This window comes from Gobio gobio, assembly GCF_949357685.1.
Source record: "Gobio gobio genome assembly, chromosome: 22".
NCBI classification, from domain to species: Eukaryota; Metazoa; Chordata; class Actinopteri; order Cypriniformes; family Gobionidae; genus Gobio; species Gobio gobio.
In genome coordinates this window covers 27,505,439-27,519,807 of record NC_137118.1, presented here as the reverse complement: position 1 = coordinate 27,519,807, position 14,369 = coordinate 27,505,439, and the positions used below count along the sequence as shown (strand labels likewise).

General features: G+C 36.9%; 1 protein-coding gene across 2 annotated transcripts in view; it reads left to right on the top strand.

The window, feature by feature from the left end:
• Positions 1 to 14,369, top strand: part of nrg1 (neuregulin 1) — a 97,138-nt gene that overhangs the window by 32,600 nt on the left and 50,169 nt on the right. Inside the window, exons 1-3 of one of the 2 annotated variants that reach the window (XM_079805367.1) lie at positions 5,130 to 5,340; positions 12,580 to 12,754; positions 13,118 to 13,239. In XM_079805367.1, coding sequence (XP_079661493.1) covers positions 5,244 to 5,340; positions 12,580 to 12,754; positions 13,118 to 13,239 — 394 coding nt within the window. In that variant the 5' untranslated portion in view covers positions 5,130 to 5,243. Of the gene's footprint in view, positions 1 to 5,129; positions 5,341 to 12,579; positions 12,755 to 13,117; positions 13,240 to 14,369 lie in introns of those variants that run through there. The other variant, XM_079805364.1, reaches the window with a different exon arrangement.

The following is a 14,369-nucleotide window of genomic DNA, read 5'->3' as shown; positions in this document are numbered from 1 at the left end:
TTGTACTGTGAGATCACAACAAATAACATCACAAAGGTCATCCAAAGAAGTTGGATTACCAAATGACACCAATATTCTGAAAGATTAGCAGCATCTTTAAAATCTTTGGCAAATCCTAGCGTAGATGACATAAGCTACATTCACACTGGGCTTTGATTTTGAAAATGTTCTGGCAAATTGCTGGAGAGCCTTCTGTGAATACAAGCAGGAAGCAAAATGCCAGAAAATTGATCTTGACATTAGACGCTAGTAACATTACCAAGAAAGAGAGTCTGTGTGTCGTAGTCAGATAAGTTCTTTTCAAGAAGCCATCACTCTGTTTTTTTTCTGTATTTTCCTGTTGTAAACAATCACCTCTCATAAAGCAGCTGGATCATATCTATGTACAAAACGACCATTCAATTCATTCAAATACATTCAAAAAACACTGTGTTAGTCTTAACCCATTATTAATAACACATTTGTAGGCTAACACCGTATAGAATAGCATCATGACGCACAAGATGTGATCTGCCTTAAACATCAGCTGGATGATTCACCATCTTTCTGACTCCTCAGTGACTCCTCTGTTTATGTTTTATATTTCACTTTAACGTAAACTCTGTAATGAGGCTCATATTGGGACTTTTAGAATTAAAAGTATAAGCAACACTTTCATAAACATCTTTTTGTCTTTATGCACATGTTCTTGATCCATGAGGATTTGAGGTAATTTGCTCAGATATAGCTAATGATATTCATCGGTCAGCAACTGATGATAGCACTGCGGTAAAAACATCCAGAATGCTTGTGCAGTTTGTGCCTTTGCAAGTTGTGCCCAGGTTGGGCTTTGTTGAGTGCACTCTTCCTTCAGTTACAACTGTGTTTTCATTCAGCATTTCTGAAAGTGAAGTTGTTTGGGTTGTTTAATAAACAGTCCATTATGAGCCGTACACACAGCGTGCTGGACATCTGGATGAGAGACCGAGAGAGAGCTGTCTTCAAGATTCGCTCTTTTCATCTTCATAACTTCAGCGCATCAAGCACAGGGCTTGTGTTTTACGCTAGCTTTCACACAAATCATAATATTTACATTATGCTCGTACAATTATAGTTTTTGTCATGTTTTTTTTTTTTGGTTTTGATGACCTTTTATGGCGATGTAAAACATACACCTGCAAATTGCCTCTGTTGCGTTCAACACCCACATGCACAATAAAAAAAATATTTACTTCATCAAAGGTGCTTTATGTAAGAAATCTAAACGGAGTGAGTGATGTGAAGTTGATTTGCAGTATTCACAGGGTTAGATGATGATATAAAATATATAAATAGCTGTAAACATGAACATTGTAATTGATAAGATATCCTGCAGTACTTATTAGACCACTGTTGATGCATGTGAAACAGTGTTTCAAAAAATATTTTGCTACACCAGAGATTATCTATAGGTGCTTCAGTTTGGTTATTGTTTGGTTATAACAACTCTGGAAATGTGACCATAAGGGGTAGTGTGTATCCAAGACAACAAAGCCCAAATAAATAAGGGGAGAGCAGTCAGTGAACATTTTGGATAATGTTCTGATCTTTTCAAGTTCAAACAGGCTGCATGTTCAGACTTTGCCCCTCCTAGAAACTCACAGAAAGGAAAAGGACCTAAAAAGACACTCTTTTGTGACGTCTGTAGTGTTTTGTGTTGAATGTCCTAACTACATGTCTATTTTACTTTTCATTCTCGTAGGCTATTGTTTTTTAATGCACACTTTTGACATGATCATCATGACCTAGAGGATTAAAGGTGTAATCCTGCTGTCTGTACAGTCATTATTTCTATTCCTCTGCTAGACAGCAGAATGACATCTCTGTGGAGCGAAAGTCAACAGTGAGCGTAATGGTTGTAGAAATGATTTTATGGGGGCTGTATTAACAGATCTCATGGATCTCGGAGTGTGGAGGGATGGTCAAGAGCTTGTTTTGCGTTGTGCAGATGAGGACTAGGGGTTGTTGGGCCATACGCGTTACATGTAGGCGTCATGTTTATACAGATTGCGCTCACGGAAAGTCTGCGATTTCTCAGAAAAGTTCTCTGGAAAGTTGAGGTTCCCTAAGTGCCTTGAACCCACTACTATAAATTGTTTGTTCAACAAGACATGGCGTAGGTGAATAAAAGTCACCAATTACGTATCTTTGGCAATTATTGTTTAAAAGGACATGACAGCATTGAGCAACGCAAGCTTGTATTTACAACACTGTTTTGTAACATGAATCGGGAAGGGACCCCATATCCAAATGTTGTTGTAATTTTCTCCACCATTTTGAGTAATAGTGCCCGTAATAAAGGAAACCATGACTTATGATAAATAGCCAATACTACGGTAAGATTCCCAAATGGCCATATGACTTACAAGTGAAATAGTTAGCAGGAAGCTGAACTTGCATTATTTATACTCACATTGCATTTTAATGAGTTGCATAGATTTCTACCAAAATGTCACTTTTTATTGGGATTATAATATAACATTTTTGCACTATGAAGTTGTTTTTTGTTCATGTTCATTTAATGTTTTTTATTTAATATTGTGTATTTTTAGGGGATTTTATGCAGTAGTTATCAAATTTTTAATTAACTTTTTGAGCATGGATCTGAAAATGAAATTTCCAACTTAAACTGTCATAAATCTTGATTGCTTTGGATCACAGACTGGTCTAAGTTTGGTCTCTTTATAAAGACGAAACTTGACAGATTATTGCGGAAGTGAAAAAGTTTAAAAAATGGACTTAAACTTATAGAATTTTATAGAATAAATGGAAAATTTAAATAATTTTTTTTAAAGTAATTTTTTTTTATCTTTTTCAAAATGCAGAAAATAATTTTTATATGAATTATATATATTTTTTCAATACAAGTTTTACTCTACAACTATGAGAAAATCAAAGCTATAAATCTAAAGAAGTTGTGTTCCAAATTTGAGCTTGATATCTCAAATAAAATTTGCCTGGGAGGAGCACAAGTGTGACTGTTTTTTCAGGACCATTTAACCTTCCTGAATCATGTCCATGATTTGTGTGTGTGTGTTTGTGTGTTTACATATAGCAAGTGCTAAAACCTTGGCCAAGTTTCGTACTATTCCAATGAAGTAAAAAATTCTGGGGGAAAAAAAGGTTTTCGGTCAAAAATTAACGAAGTCCACCAGAGGGTTAAACTTATATTGGCCTCATCAGTATCAGTAGTTCAACTGTGTTATGCTGTTTTCACCCTTGAAAAATAATAGGTTCAAACAATTGTCATTATCGTTACACATATATTGACCAAATCAAGATAGTTCAATCAATAGTTAAACTCTGTTATGGGAAAAATCATTGTGCTTTTTTGAAAACAGAAAAAAAATTGTTTTTGCATAAAGAATATCAAAATTATTTGATGTGGCGCAATGAAATGTGCTAGTTTCCAATGAATGGCTTTTTGATATACCTTCCAGTCAGAGACGTCCTGTTTGACTCAGCAAGTGGAGTCTATCTATATTCGCTGTGACTGATCCCGATGGATGAGCTCTCACATTGTTCGCACATGCTCTACATGCATTGGAGCACAGGTCTGCAGAAGCCTATTGAAGCCCACACATTCCTCTCCCTCCAAGATCACTCAACTGTATCCTTAACTGTAACCGTATCTGTGACGCATAAGCCTTTGTACAGGACGAAGGAGTCCTGGATTTCCTCTATTCACCCGACCCCACCCACTTCAAGGAGACTCTCAGGATGACTGCGTCTCTACCTGAAGGGGCGAGTTTCATTCAACACCCACTGGGTGAAACTGAAAGGTTCGAATTAAACAGAGCCGAGGACTGACTTTGAAGTGTTACCTGTTTGACGTGACGTGCCAGTGCTTGTGCTGGAGGAAATGGCTCAGGACTGGATTGTGAGGGTAGCATGTCTGAATTTACCACTGTAAATTAAACATTCTTACCACAATCTTAGATCTGATTACAAACAACAAAGCTAAAATATCTTTAAAACAAGAAACATATCCTAAAATATCCTTAAATCAGGAGATTATTTATAAGCATAAAAATACATTCCAAGGTTTATTTCATTAAGCACTTATGTAAACATTAACATTCAAACATTTCATGCTGCAAACATTTTAATAAGGAATGCACCACTAACAAAAATAAATATACTTTATTATAAAAAAGTAAAAATGCTTATTTGTGAATGAATAGACATCGATTATAGGCTGATATTACAGATTTTTTTTATTTATCCGTAAAAGTGTGTATGTATATTGGATATGTATATTGGTAGAGGTTGATACAGAGATACCGATTATACAGAGACTAATTTTCTCTGTTTGTACATGCAGATTACATTCGCTGTCATCTAACGCTCACTTAAAGGCAATTTTTAAAAACGAATCATTTAATAATACTGTTAGATGTAATCTTTAGCAAATCTCCAAATTAATATCCATTTCCATACTGTACATGTTGTAATGGCTAAATTCACTTGTAGTTTTATTAACTAACTTGTAACTTTCTTTTACATTTATTAATGTTTAATTATTCATTTAAAAAATAGATTTTTTTTAATGTGCCATTTATAAGCCATAATATGAAAATAATTAGAGGCCAGAATGTTAATATTGGTGCATCTCTAAGGATAATGAATGGCATAATATGGACTAGCAGATGGACTGTTATCCTGTATGAAAACTGATTGTTTTTTATTATTTGATGACTCATAATTTGACCACTTTCAAAAGCATATTTCATGAATTATTATTCACACACTTGTGTGTCAGTAACTAGAGTTCAATAATTAGGCATATTTTTGTTACCATAGAATTTGATATTTAGGATTTGTTCAGGATAGCAACATGAGCAGTACATCTTATTTGAAATATATTTAGATATTTACGGTGTAGTTCAAACAATTAGATCTGCTGTTGTTCAGCATATTTCTGTTGAATGTATCATGTCTTCAATGTATTTAGTCTTCAAAGTGGCTTAAATACACCAACACATCGGCCGTTACTAATTTATAAATAAAGAAGTGCACTGATTTGTACAGCCCACTCCACTGTATCGTGGGACATGCGGAAATCTGACACATTGAGAGTTGATCCCGCCTCTCCTCAGTAAATGCAGACGGGAGAGATTTTCTGTCCTAGTTGTCTGGAGGGAGTCCACGCTCACACCACGCGCTCAACTTTGACTGACTGACAGCTGAACGGAGTGGAGAAAAGCACAGATCCAAAGGCCATCATGTCTGAGAAAAAAGCAAGTAAAGAAGGGAAAGGTGGCGGAAAGAAAAAGGATAAGGACTCTGAGAGATCAAACAAGTCTGACAACTCCCCGCAAGGTAAGCCGCTGCTCTGTTGAGGTGTGGGAAACGTCTAGAGTTTTCAGGTGGTGTGAATGGATTGACAGCTCAACTATTGAGATTTCAATAGTTTCTGAGCTCAGCTCTCTTTACTCGTGAGTTGCACTTTCAGGTTACAGGTGCTGCAATCCACTGTGATGTTTGATCGCATGTGACTCTGTCAAGCAAGAAAGGGCAGAAATGTTTGTAACCATTAACATGACCCACCGGTCTGGTGACTTAACGGAGAGGGTTTCCTGCTTATCACACTGGCTGCTTAACTTGCAGATGCTTCTGTTCATTTAGTTCATTTAGTACAGCGGGGTCTGTAACACTGTAAAACAAAAAGTCCTGACAACATGTTTTTCCATTACTTTAACTCATAAAAGTAATTTATCCAGTTTGAACTTAATTTTTATGTTATTAAAGTTTCAACTAGATTTTTATAAGTTACTTGTAGCCAATTTTGATAATACCTAAAAATTGTAGGCAGCAACTGAACTTAAGTTGTTAAGTTAGGGGGGATTTTTTACATGACATTTATTATCATTATAAATTACATTTATTAGCATAACAATGGTCTCAGTATTTGGTGTGTCTCCTTCATTTTAATGACAGCCGCACTGGAGCTTCATGGATCATGTTCTCCAGCATGATTTCAAGTGATCCGATCAGCTTCAATGGCAGCCAAACTCAACAATCCTAAGTTAACTGTTTAAATTCGATTTGAAACCCTTATTTTCAATGTGGTCTTAGATGTTTGGGCCCCTCTGTATGTCACTGAACACACACTCTTGGTTATTGATTAATAAGTATTAACATTACATGTGATAAGAGTTGAATGTTCGTCAACGTTCCATTCATAGTCTACTTTTTAATGTTAATTTTTAATTTATTTGATGACAGGTATGACGCACAGCAGAATGTCTGAGCGAGTCGATTCTATGAATTGTGAAGAACTCATTTGCACTGATTCAGTAACGCACTCATGTTGAAACACGCTCGTGCCAGCTTTAGACGAATCTCAGCCAGATGAAATGAGTCCTGTTCGATGAGTTTCAGCACGGCGCCAGCGTGCATGCATGTAAACGTGAGGAATTGTGTTTGAAGTATTTGAACTCTTGATTCACCCTTAAAAATGTCTGAATATCTTTCAATGAGATATAAAATTTCAAACAACATTTATCTATTGTAAAGAAAGATAGCACATGCATACTTTGAAATGATCAAAAATAGATCTAGGGCCCTATCTTGCACCCAGCGCAATTGACTTTGTACACCGACGCATGTGTCATTCCTATTTTGCACCCGCGCAAAGCGCGCTTTTCCCTCCACAGAAGCACGTCGCTAAACTAGTGAATGAACTTGCGCTACCTGGGCGGTTCAGCGCAAAAAAGGAGGCGTGTTCCGGCGCAAACAATCCCTGGTGCTATTTTGCTGTTCCATTAAACAATTGCGCCACTGACCAGAAAAAACCTAGTCTAAAGTCAGTGGCGCGTTGCGCGTTGTTCATTATGCTATTTTAAGGGCGCATGCTTGACCATAATGTATAACGTGCACAACGCGCATACACTTTGCTCATGTAACCTACACAGATGCAACAGTTATTTTTGCAAATCATAAATTGTTACACTAAAAAAATATTAACACATGAGATGACGGAAATCATTGTGGTGTGCCACGAAGATGTGAAAAAATAGGCATAAATCTAGCTTACAAATGATTCAGGCTAATTGTAATAATTAAGGATAAGACCTGTTTGCCCAATAGTGGCAAGACATATATGTATATAAGGACATCTGACAAATTGGTTTGTCCGTCAAGAACCAGGAAAAAAAATCGACTGAAAAAATGAAAAAACTGAAAGACTGAAAAAAAAAAGACTGTGAAATCACCTTTACCATAATGTACAACATTACAACTTCACTTCTCTGTCTTTCACTGCTCTTACAAGCACATCAGTCTCCTCGGCTGTGAACCGCTCCTGGCGTGCGCCTGGTAAATACGCCATAATAATAGCAATCCATAATGAAACTTGCGCACCTGCTTTTAAAGGGAATGTTGGATGACGCTCGGATTGGTTTATTCACGTTACGCCCAAACCACACCTATGAATAATGAAGCTACTTCAGACCAACCCATTTTAGATTTGCGCCGGGCGCAAGAGCCATTTATCCCGCAAGGAAAATAGCAACAGCGCCGAGACCCGCCCACAAAGTTACTTGCGCTTCGCGCTTTGACTCTTGCGTTTCAGATCGTTAAAATAGGGCCCCTAGTGTTTAAAATCAAGACTGAAGTATTGTGGCACTCTTTGGTTGTAGTTAGTAGTCAATGGTTAATGTGATTTCTGTACACTTGTAGTTCCTCTGCTCACCTGTGTGAATCTGAGGAGAACTGACTGCATACATCCACCAAAAATCACCAAAACGCCTACAATATTCCGCCAGTTAGCTACCCCTTTAGTTACAATAGTTTTAGTATTATTATTATTATTATAGGAAAAAATCTCTTATAGAAGCAGGGGAAATCAGATGACTGGCGGATCTGTCTGTCTGAAGCTCATATTAGATCATGGAATTCTTCACTCTGTCTGCTGGAATGTGGACCCTGATCCGACTCAATTTTGCGGCCTAAAACACAGTGTAGGAGTTTCCCCAAAGGGAACACGTCTGTGACATAAAGAAACAGCTGGACAGGCAGCGGCCTGGACCCAGAGATCACGAGGAAACCGAAATAACTAATCATCTATCCATGATTTTATCAGGTTAAGATACACTGCCTGGCCCCCAAAAAAGTCTCTGTTTGGATTTGAATAAGCAAATGCTTAAGAGTCTATGATTGGATCATCATTGCTGTGATTACTAGGAACCCACATCATGGCCATATTCCATATTCCAGGATGACAATGTCAAGACTCATCAGGCTCAAATTGTGAAAGAATGGTTGGGAGGGAGCATGAAGAATCATTTTCACACATGAATTGGCACCTTAAATTAATTCAAAGTCTTTACAGAGTGCTGGACTCATTGCATTGTCAATACAAGACCTTGACCAAAAATTGATGCACCTCTTGATGGAAATAACATCACAACATTTATTTCCATGCCAGATGCATCATGACATTGTCATTCTGGAATATGGCCATGATATGTCTTCCTACATGGTTGTTTAAAAAATAAAAAGCAACACACTCCATCAATTAGGGTTAGAAGAACTGTTGCCAAACATAACATTCTAGAAACATAATAATCACTGCAATAATGACTTTTTTGATGGGGCAGTGCGTTTTACACACACATATAACGTACCAAGTGGATTGTGTCTGTGAATGTCTCTGCTGACATCTGTATGTAAGGAAACCCAATCAGTGTCCCAGCAGAGGTTTGCACAGAAATGACGCAGGTCTACCTGTATTGCTGTCATCACTGTGCTATGCAAAAGATTCTTGTTATTAAAAGCACCTTGTCAACAGGAAGTGTAGAATGATAAGGCAATCGTGTCCTGCAGATTAACAAGATTTTTGAGCTGCATGCTTTATCATTTTGAACTGGGAATAGTGGAGTTTGAACTAAATTGGAGATGAATGTTTCTGAGGATTCACAATAAATTGAGCAGTGACTGGTTTTAGGCTGGCAAAAATAAATCAGAATCTCTTAATTAGCCAATATGCAAGCATACAAAGAATGTGACTTACATAGCATATTCAGATAAATATACAGAGAGAGAGAGAGTGTGTGTGAGAGAGAAAGAGAGTTATTTTAGCCATTCACAAACAAGTGTCCAATAATCAGCGCAGCCACATTCGAGGGGGAATCTCCCAGAAAATCTTTCCTTGCGTTTTTGCTGGGAGTAGTCGGAGGGGATTTTGTGCAGTTGGGACAAGAGTTCAACACAAAAGGGATTTCTAAATATATGAAGATGTTCATGACATGTGGTCTGTTCATCTTTAGTTATCTGTACGTCTCTTCAAACTTGAGTAATTACTGAAGTACCACCACCTGCTGGTGCGGACTTATAACTTCACTCATCCTGATGTCCTTCATCAGTCAGAAACTGTAGTAACAGCAAGATGATCCCAAGACTCTCACAGATTTATGTAGCTGTGTAAATGAGGTCATACCATAGATGCTTGTTTTGTTTATATAAATGTAATTATAACATTGTAGATTATTAGTATAAAGCACATATTAATGCCTTATTCTGCATGACCATATTCTACATCCCCTAATCCTACCCCATACCTAAATGTAACAGCTACCTTACTAACTGTTAATAAGCACCCTGCAAACCTGAATAAGTTTGCAAAACTCAAAAAAATTAGGCAATCAGTTGCCTCAAATTATTTAAGTTAAGAAATTTAAAGTTTAAGTAAGCAGAATTTGCAGATTTTTATTTTGTAATCATACATTTTAATTGCTCTGGACTTGAAACATTTGAGGAAACTAATTAATACATTTAACTTAAAAATATCATAAATTTTTTTACAGTGGAAACTTGACTAGCTTTAACTAGCTAACTCAATAAATGCCACCTTGCTAATTGGTTGCACAATGCCTTGGTAGCAATAGCATAGCACTTGCTGAATGAGGAGAGCAGTATAATACATTTAGCATACTGTATATCTGTTCTCAAACTAAGCTCATGCTCCACTCGTCACCATGATGGTCACCCTGCAAAAAAAAAAAAAAAAAAAAAAAATCTTCTAAACTAGCGTAACAAAACATTAAACACTACTAAATCACCAACTTAACGTTAATCTTGCACACAAAAAAACATAATATAACACTTAATTTTGGCATTCACTGTCCCTTTTGAGTGTCATGGCAAAGCATGCTGGGAAATAGAAATCCCAGCCCAGTTTCAGTTAAATTCTAAGTTTGTCTAAATTAAAAGAAACAAGTTCATAAAACTCAAAACAATGAAACAATTCAGATTACTTAAATTGTGTCAGTTTTGAGAACTCGAAAGAAAAAGAAAGTTCTAAATACTCATAAAAGTTCATTTGTTTTAAGTAATTTGTTTAATTTGAGTTGGCTCTACTCAAACCAATTAATTATTTTGAGTGTTATGGTTTACAGTGAGTAATTAGGAGTTTATTAAGGAAAAACTCCTGGTTAATAGTGAATATTTGTACCCCAATCTAAAGTGTTACCAATTATATTGAATACAGACTAACCTGCTTAAAGTAAACATAAGACATCATTATTTAGTTTCACCTTTCATTTTCACCTTAAGTCATATTGTGATGTTTCCACTTTAAACTAAGGCATGATGTTTTCCCTCTCATTCTTTAAGATACATGTCATGACATATGCATGCTTTTATTTTTGGGTCATGCCCAGGGCCCTTTCACATACTTGTTTTACATGACATCACACTATATTTAACTGATATATTTAATTGTGTGTTGTCACACTGTGTGTCACAAAGGAACTTGCCATATAAGTGGCTTTTCGGCAGAATGTAAACAAAAAAAAGTTACATACGAAGAAATCAAGCCATTGTTTTTACAATTTGTTATTATATATTGCAATTAATTGTATAAATTTGAGAACATAGTTCAACCTTTAGTTTATATCTGCATTTATTATATTGTGTCAGATATTCCAAAATGTTACTATATCTATTATATATAATATATATATATAATATATGATTTATTTATTTTTTTTATCCGAATTTAAGAAGTTTTTTGTGTTTGGAACCAACATGCAAACCACTGCTGGAGAAAACCGTGGGTGTAGCATTGGATGAGGTGGAGGGTTTTAGCAAAGTCTCATTCTTCCTTGTGCGGGAGCATTTAAATATTTTTTTCATATTTTTTTCTTGTCATAGCTTACTGATAACTCATATGTATAAAGTTTATTACGGCAATTAATCAATAATTATAACATAATGAAATGATAAATTAAATAATAAAAACATGTTGGCGGGGGAAGACAGCTAGTCTTGGTTATTGGTTATTGGGGGGTTTAATTACACCCCTGGAGAAAACGTTTGTGTAATTGACTGGTTAAGACTGTACAGTTAAAGTTATACTGTATTTGTTGGGTCCAGTATGACAAGTGTGCACACACACATTTTCACAGTTTCAGAAATGTGTAGTTTTCAGTTGATCAGTGTCTTCACGGCTACTTCTGTCATCTACAACATACATGATATTTCTCTAATTTCCAGTCTGTAAAGGGACAATGGGAATGATGTGTTGTGCGTTTGTCTTTTGGAGGTGTCTCACAAAGATTAAATCAAAGTGCGTCTCAGTTAGCTAGACAGTTTCATAGCATCATAAATCATCTCTGATGAGGGGACGATTATGCTTTTTTTTTTTTGTTGTTGTTGTTAAATAGTGCTGAATAGTAGGCAGTGCTGCCAGATCGGGTCAGCGATTTCCAGCCCATAAGCACTCCAAATCCTAGCCAAAACCTGCCCAAATCCTTCACTGCCAAACAAATGCAATAGAATTATATTGTCATGACAACCAAGGTTGATAAGCACCATTTACCTCCTTAAAACTAAATAATGATGACAAAATAACATTTTTAAAATGAATCAATTTCACTGCTAGGAGAACAATGCAACAGGAAAACAGATCAAAACATGAAAAATACAGTAAAAATAAAAAAAGAGCAAATATGACAAAATAATATCAGGCCATTGTGCACATGACCATGGACAGGAGTCATTCAGCTGTGCTCTCAGTTATATTTTTATTTACAAAGAGCCTTCGAGTCATCTCCCACCACAGGTGTAATCCACGTTTTGAGAGTTGGACCACTCTCCCACTCCTACCTGTAGCTACAACTTATATATATGACACTTTGGCATAGTGATCAGTTCAAAATCGGATCCTGATTCAGTTCAAGCCTGAATGGCACACCTGTGAGCGACGTCAACACTAGCAGTGTGTGTTTAATAACATCATGATGACTGATTGGATGGAGTACATGCACACTTGGGTTCTGTTTGCTAACCAAATAGCCTTTAATTTAAATGTTTAAAAAAACGCTGATCCCAAACCATCTTAAATTTTGTCCACCCTCCCAAACCAATTTTGACCTCCAAAATCAAATTCAAAACTGCCCAATCTGGTAACACTGCTGAGAGGACAGCATTTTACATAAAAAATATAATTACAGTAGAATAGGTGGCATATGGTGAAATGTTTCAAATTTCACCCTTGTGATTGACAGTGGGGTTCCATGTGTAATTTCTGTCTTCTGTATTGTGTCTTTCTTTCAGCGGAACCCAAGTTGAAGACCCTGCGGAGCGTGACAGTGGAGGATGGGAAAAAGACTGTACTCAAGTGTGAGATCGTGGCGGGAAACCCAGCGCCCAGCATCAAGTGGTACAAGAATGAGAAAGATATCACAGGCAAAAACAAACCCAAAAGCATAAAGATTAAGAAAAAGAAACAGTAAGTTCTTACTATTTAAATATATAATTTTTTGTTCAAGCTGAATGAAGATTTGGCTTCAGAGAATATTGAGTCAGAAATGTTATTATTGCATTTACAGGAACAGATATCTGCCCTGTGTGTAGTACAGTATGTGGGCAGCTGTTTGTCAAAGTTTAACCCAGTACAATCCAAACAGGCCTGTGCTGACATTCTCCTTCCTAATTAAATTCTTAACCATGACAGTCTTTACTTGGAACAGTGTTGCAGTTTCGAGAAGTATTACTCAGATATTGCTCTGACGCGTGCTGATGCAGACTGTATGTTGCTAATGTTTATCTCGAATTGCAATATAAACAACCAGCATTATGTAACTTTCCACAGGGGGAAAGTATCTGAGCTATTGATCAGGAAGTCAACAGAGGCAGATGCTGGTTCATACACCTGTGAGGCAGTCAACAACCTTGGAAAAACAAATACGACAGCAACCCTAACCATCACCAAAAGTAAGAGTGCATCCTTTTCACTAGCATGAAAATCAATTATGTGCAAACTCAAAAAAAAAGTGAAACTTGTATATTATATTTATTCATTACTCTCAGACTGATATATTTCAAATGTTTATTTATTTTAATTTTGATGATTATAATTGACAACTAAGGAAAATCCCAAATTCAGTATCTCAGAAAATTAGAATATTACTTAAGACCAATACAAAGAAAAGATTTTTAGAAATTTTGGCCAACTGAAAAGTATGAACATGAAAAGTATGAGCATGTACAGCACTCAATACCTAGTTGGGGATCGTTTTGCCTGAATTACTGCAGCAATGCGGCGTGGCATGGAGTCGATCAGTCTGTGGCACTGCTCAGGTGTTATGAGAGCCCAGGTTGCTCTGATAGTGGCCTTCAGCTCTTTTGCATTGTTGGGTCTGGCCTATCACATCTTCCTCTTCACAATACCCCATAGATTTTCTATGGGGTTAAGGTCAGGCTAGTTTGCTGGCCAATTAAGAACAGGGATACCATGGTCCTTAAACCAGGTACTGGTTGCTTTGGCACTGTGTGCAGGTGCCAAGTCTTGTTGGAAAATGAAATCTGCATCTCTATAAAGTTGGTCAGCAGCAGGAAGCATGAAGTGCTCTAAAACTTCCTGGCATACGGCTGCGTTGACCTAGTACCTCAGAAAACACAGTGGACCAACACCAGCAGATGACATGGCACACCAAACCATCACTGACTGTGGAAACTTTACACTGGACCTCAAGCAACGTGGATTGTGTGCCTATCCTCTCTTCCACCAGACTCTGGGACCCTGATTTCCAAAGGAAATGCAAAATGTACTTTCATCAGAGAACATAACTTTGGACCACTTAGCAGCAGTCCAGTCCTTTTTGTCTTTAGCCCAGGCGAGACGCTTCTGACGCTGTCTGTTTTTCCAGAGTGGCTTGACACAAGGAATGCGACAGCTGAAACCCTTATCTTGCATACATCTGTGCGTAGTGGTTCTTGAAGCACTGACTCCAGCTGCAGTCCACTCTTTGTGAATCTCCCCCATATTTTTGAATGGGTTTTGTTTCACAATCCTCTCCAGGGTGTGGTTATCCCTATTGCTTGTACACTTTTTTCTACCACAT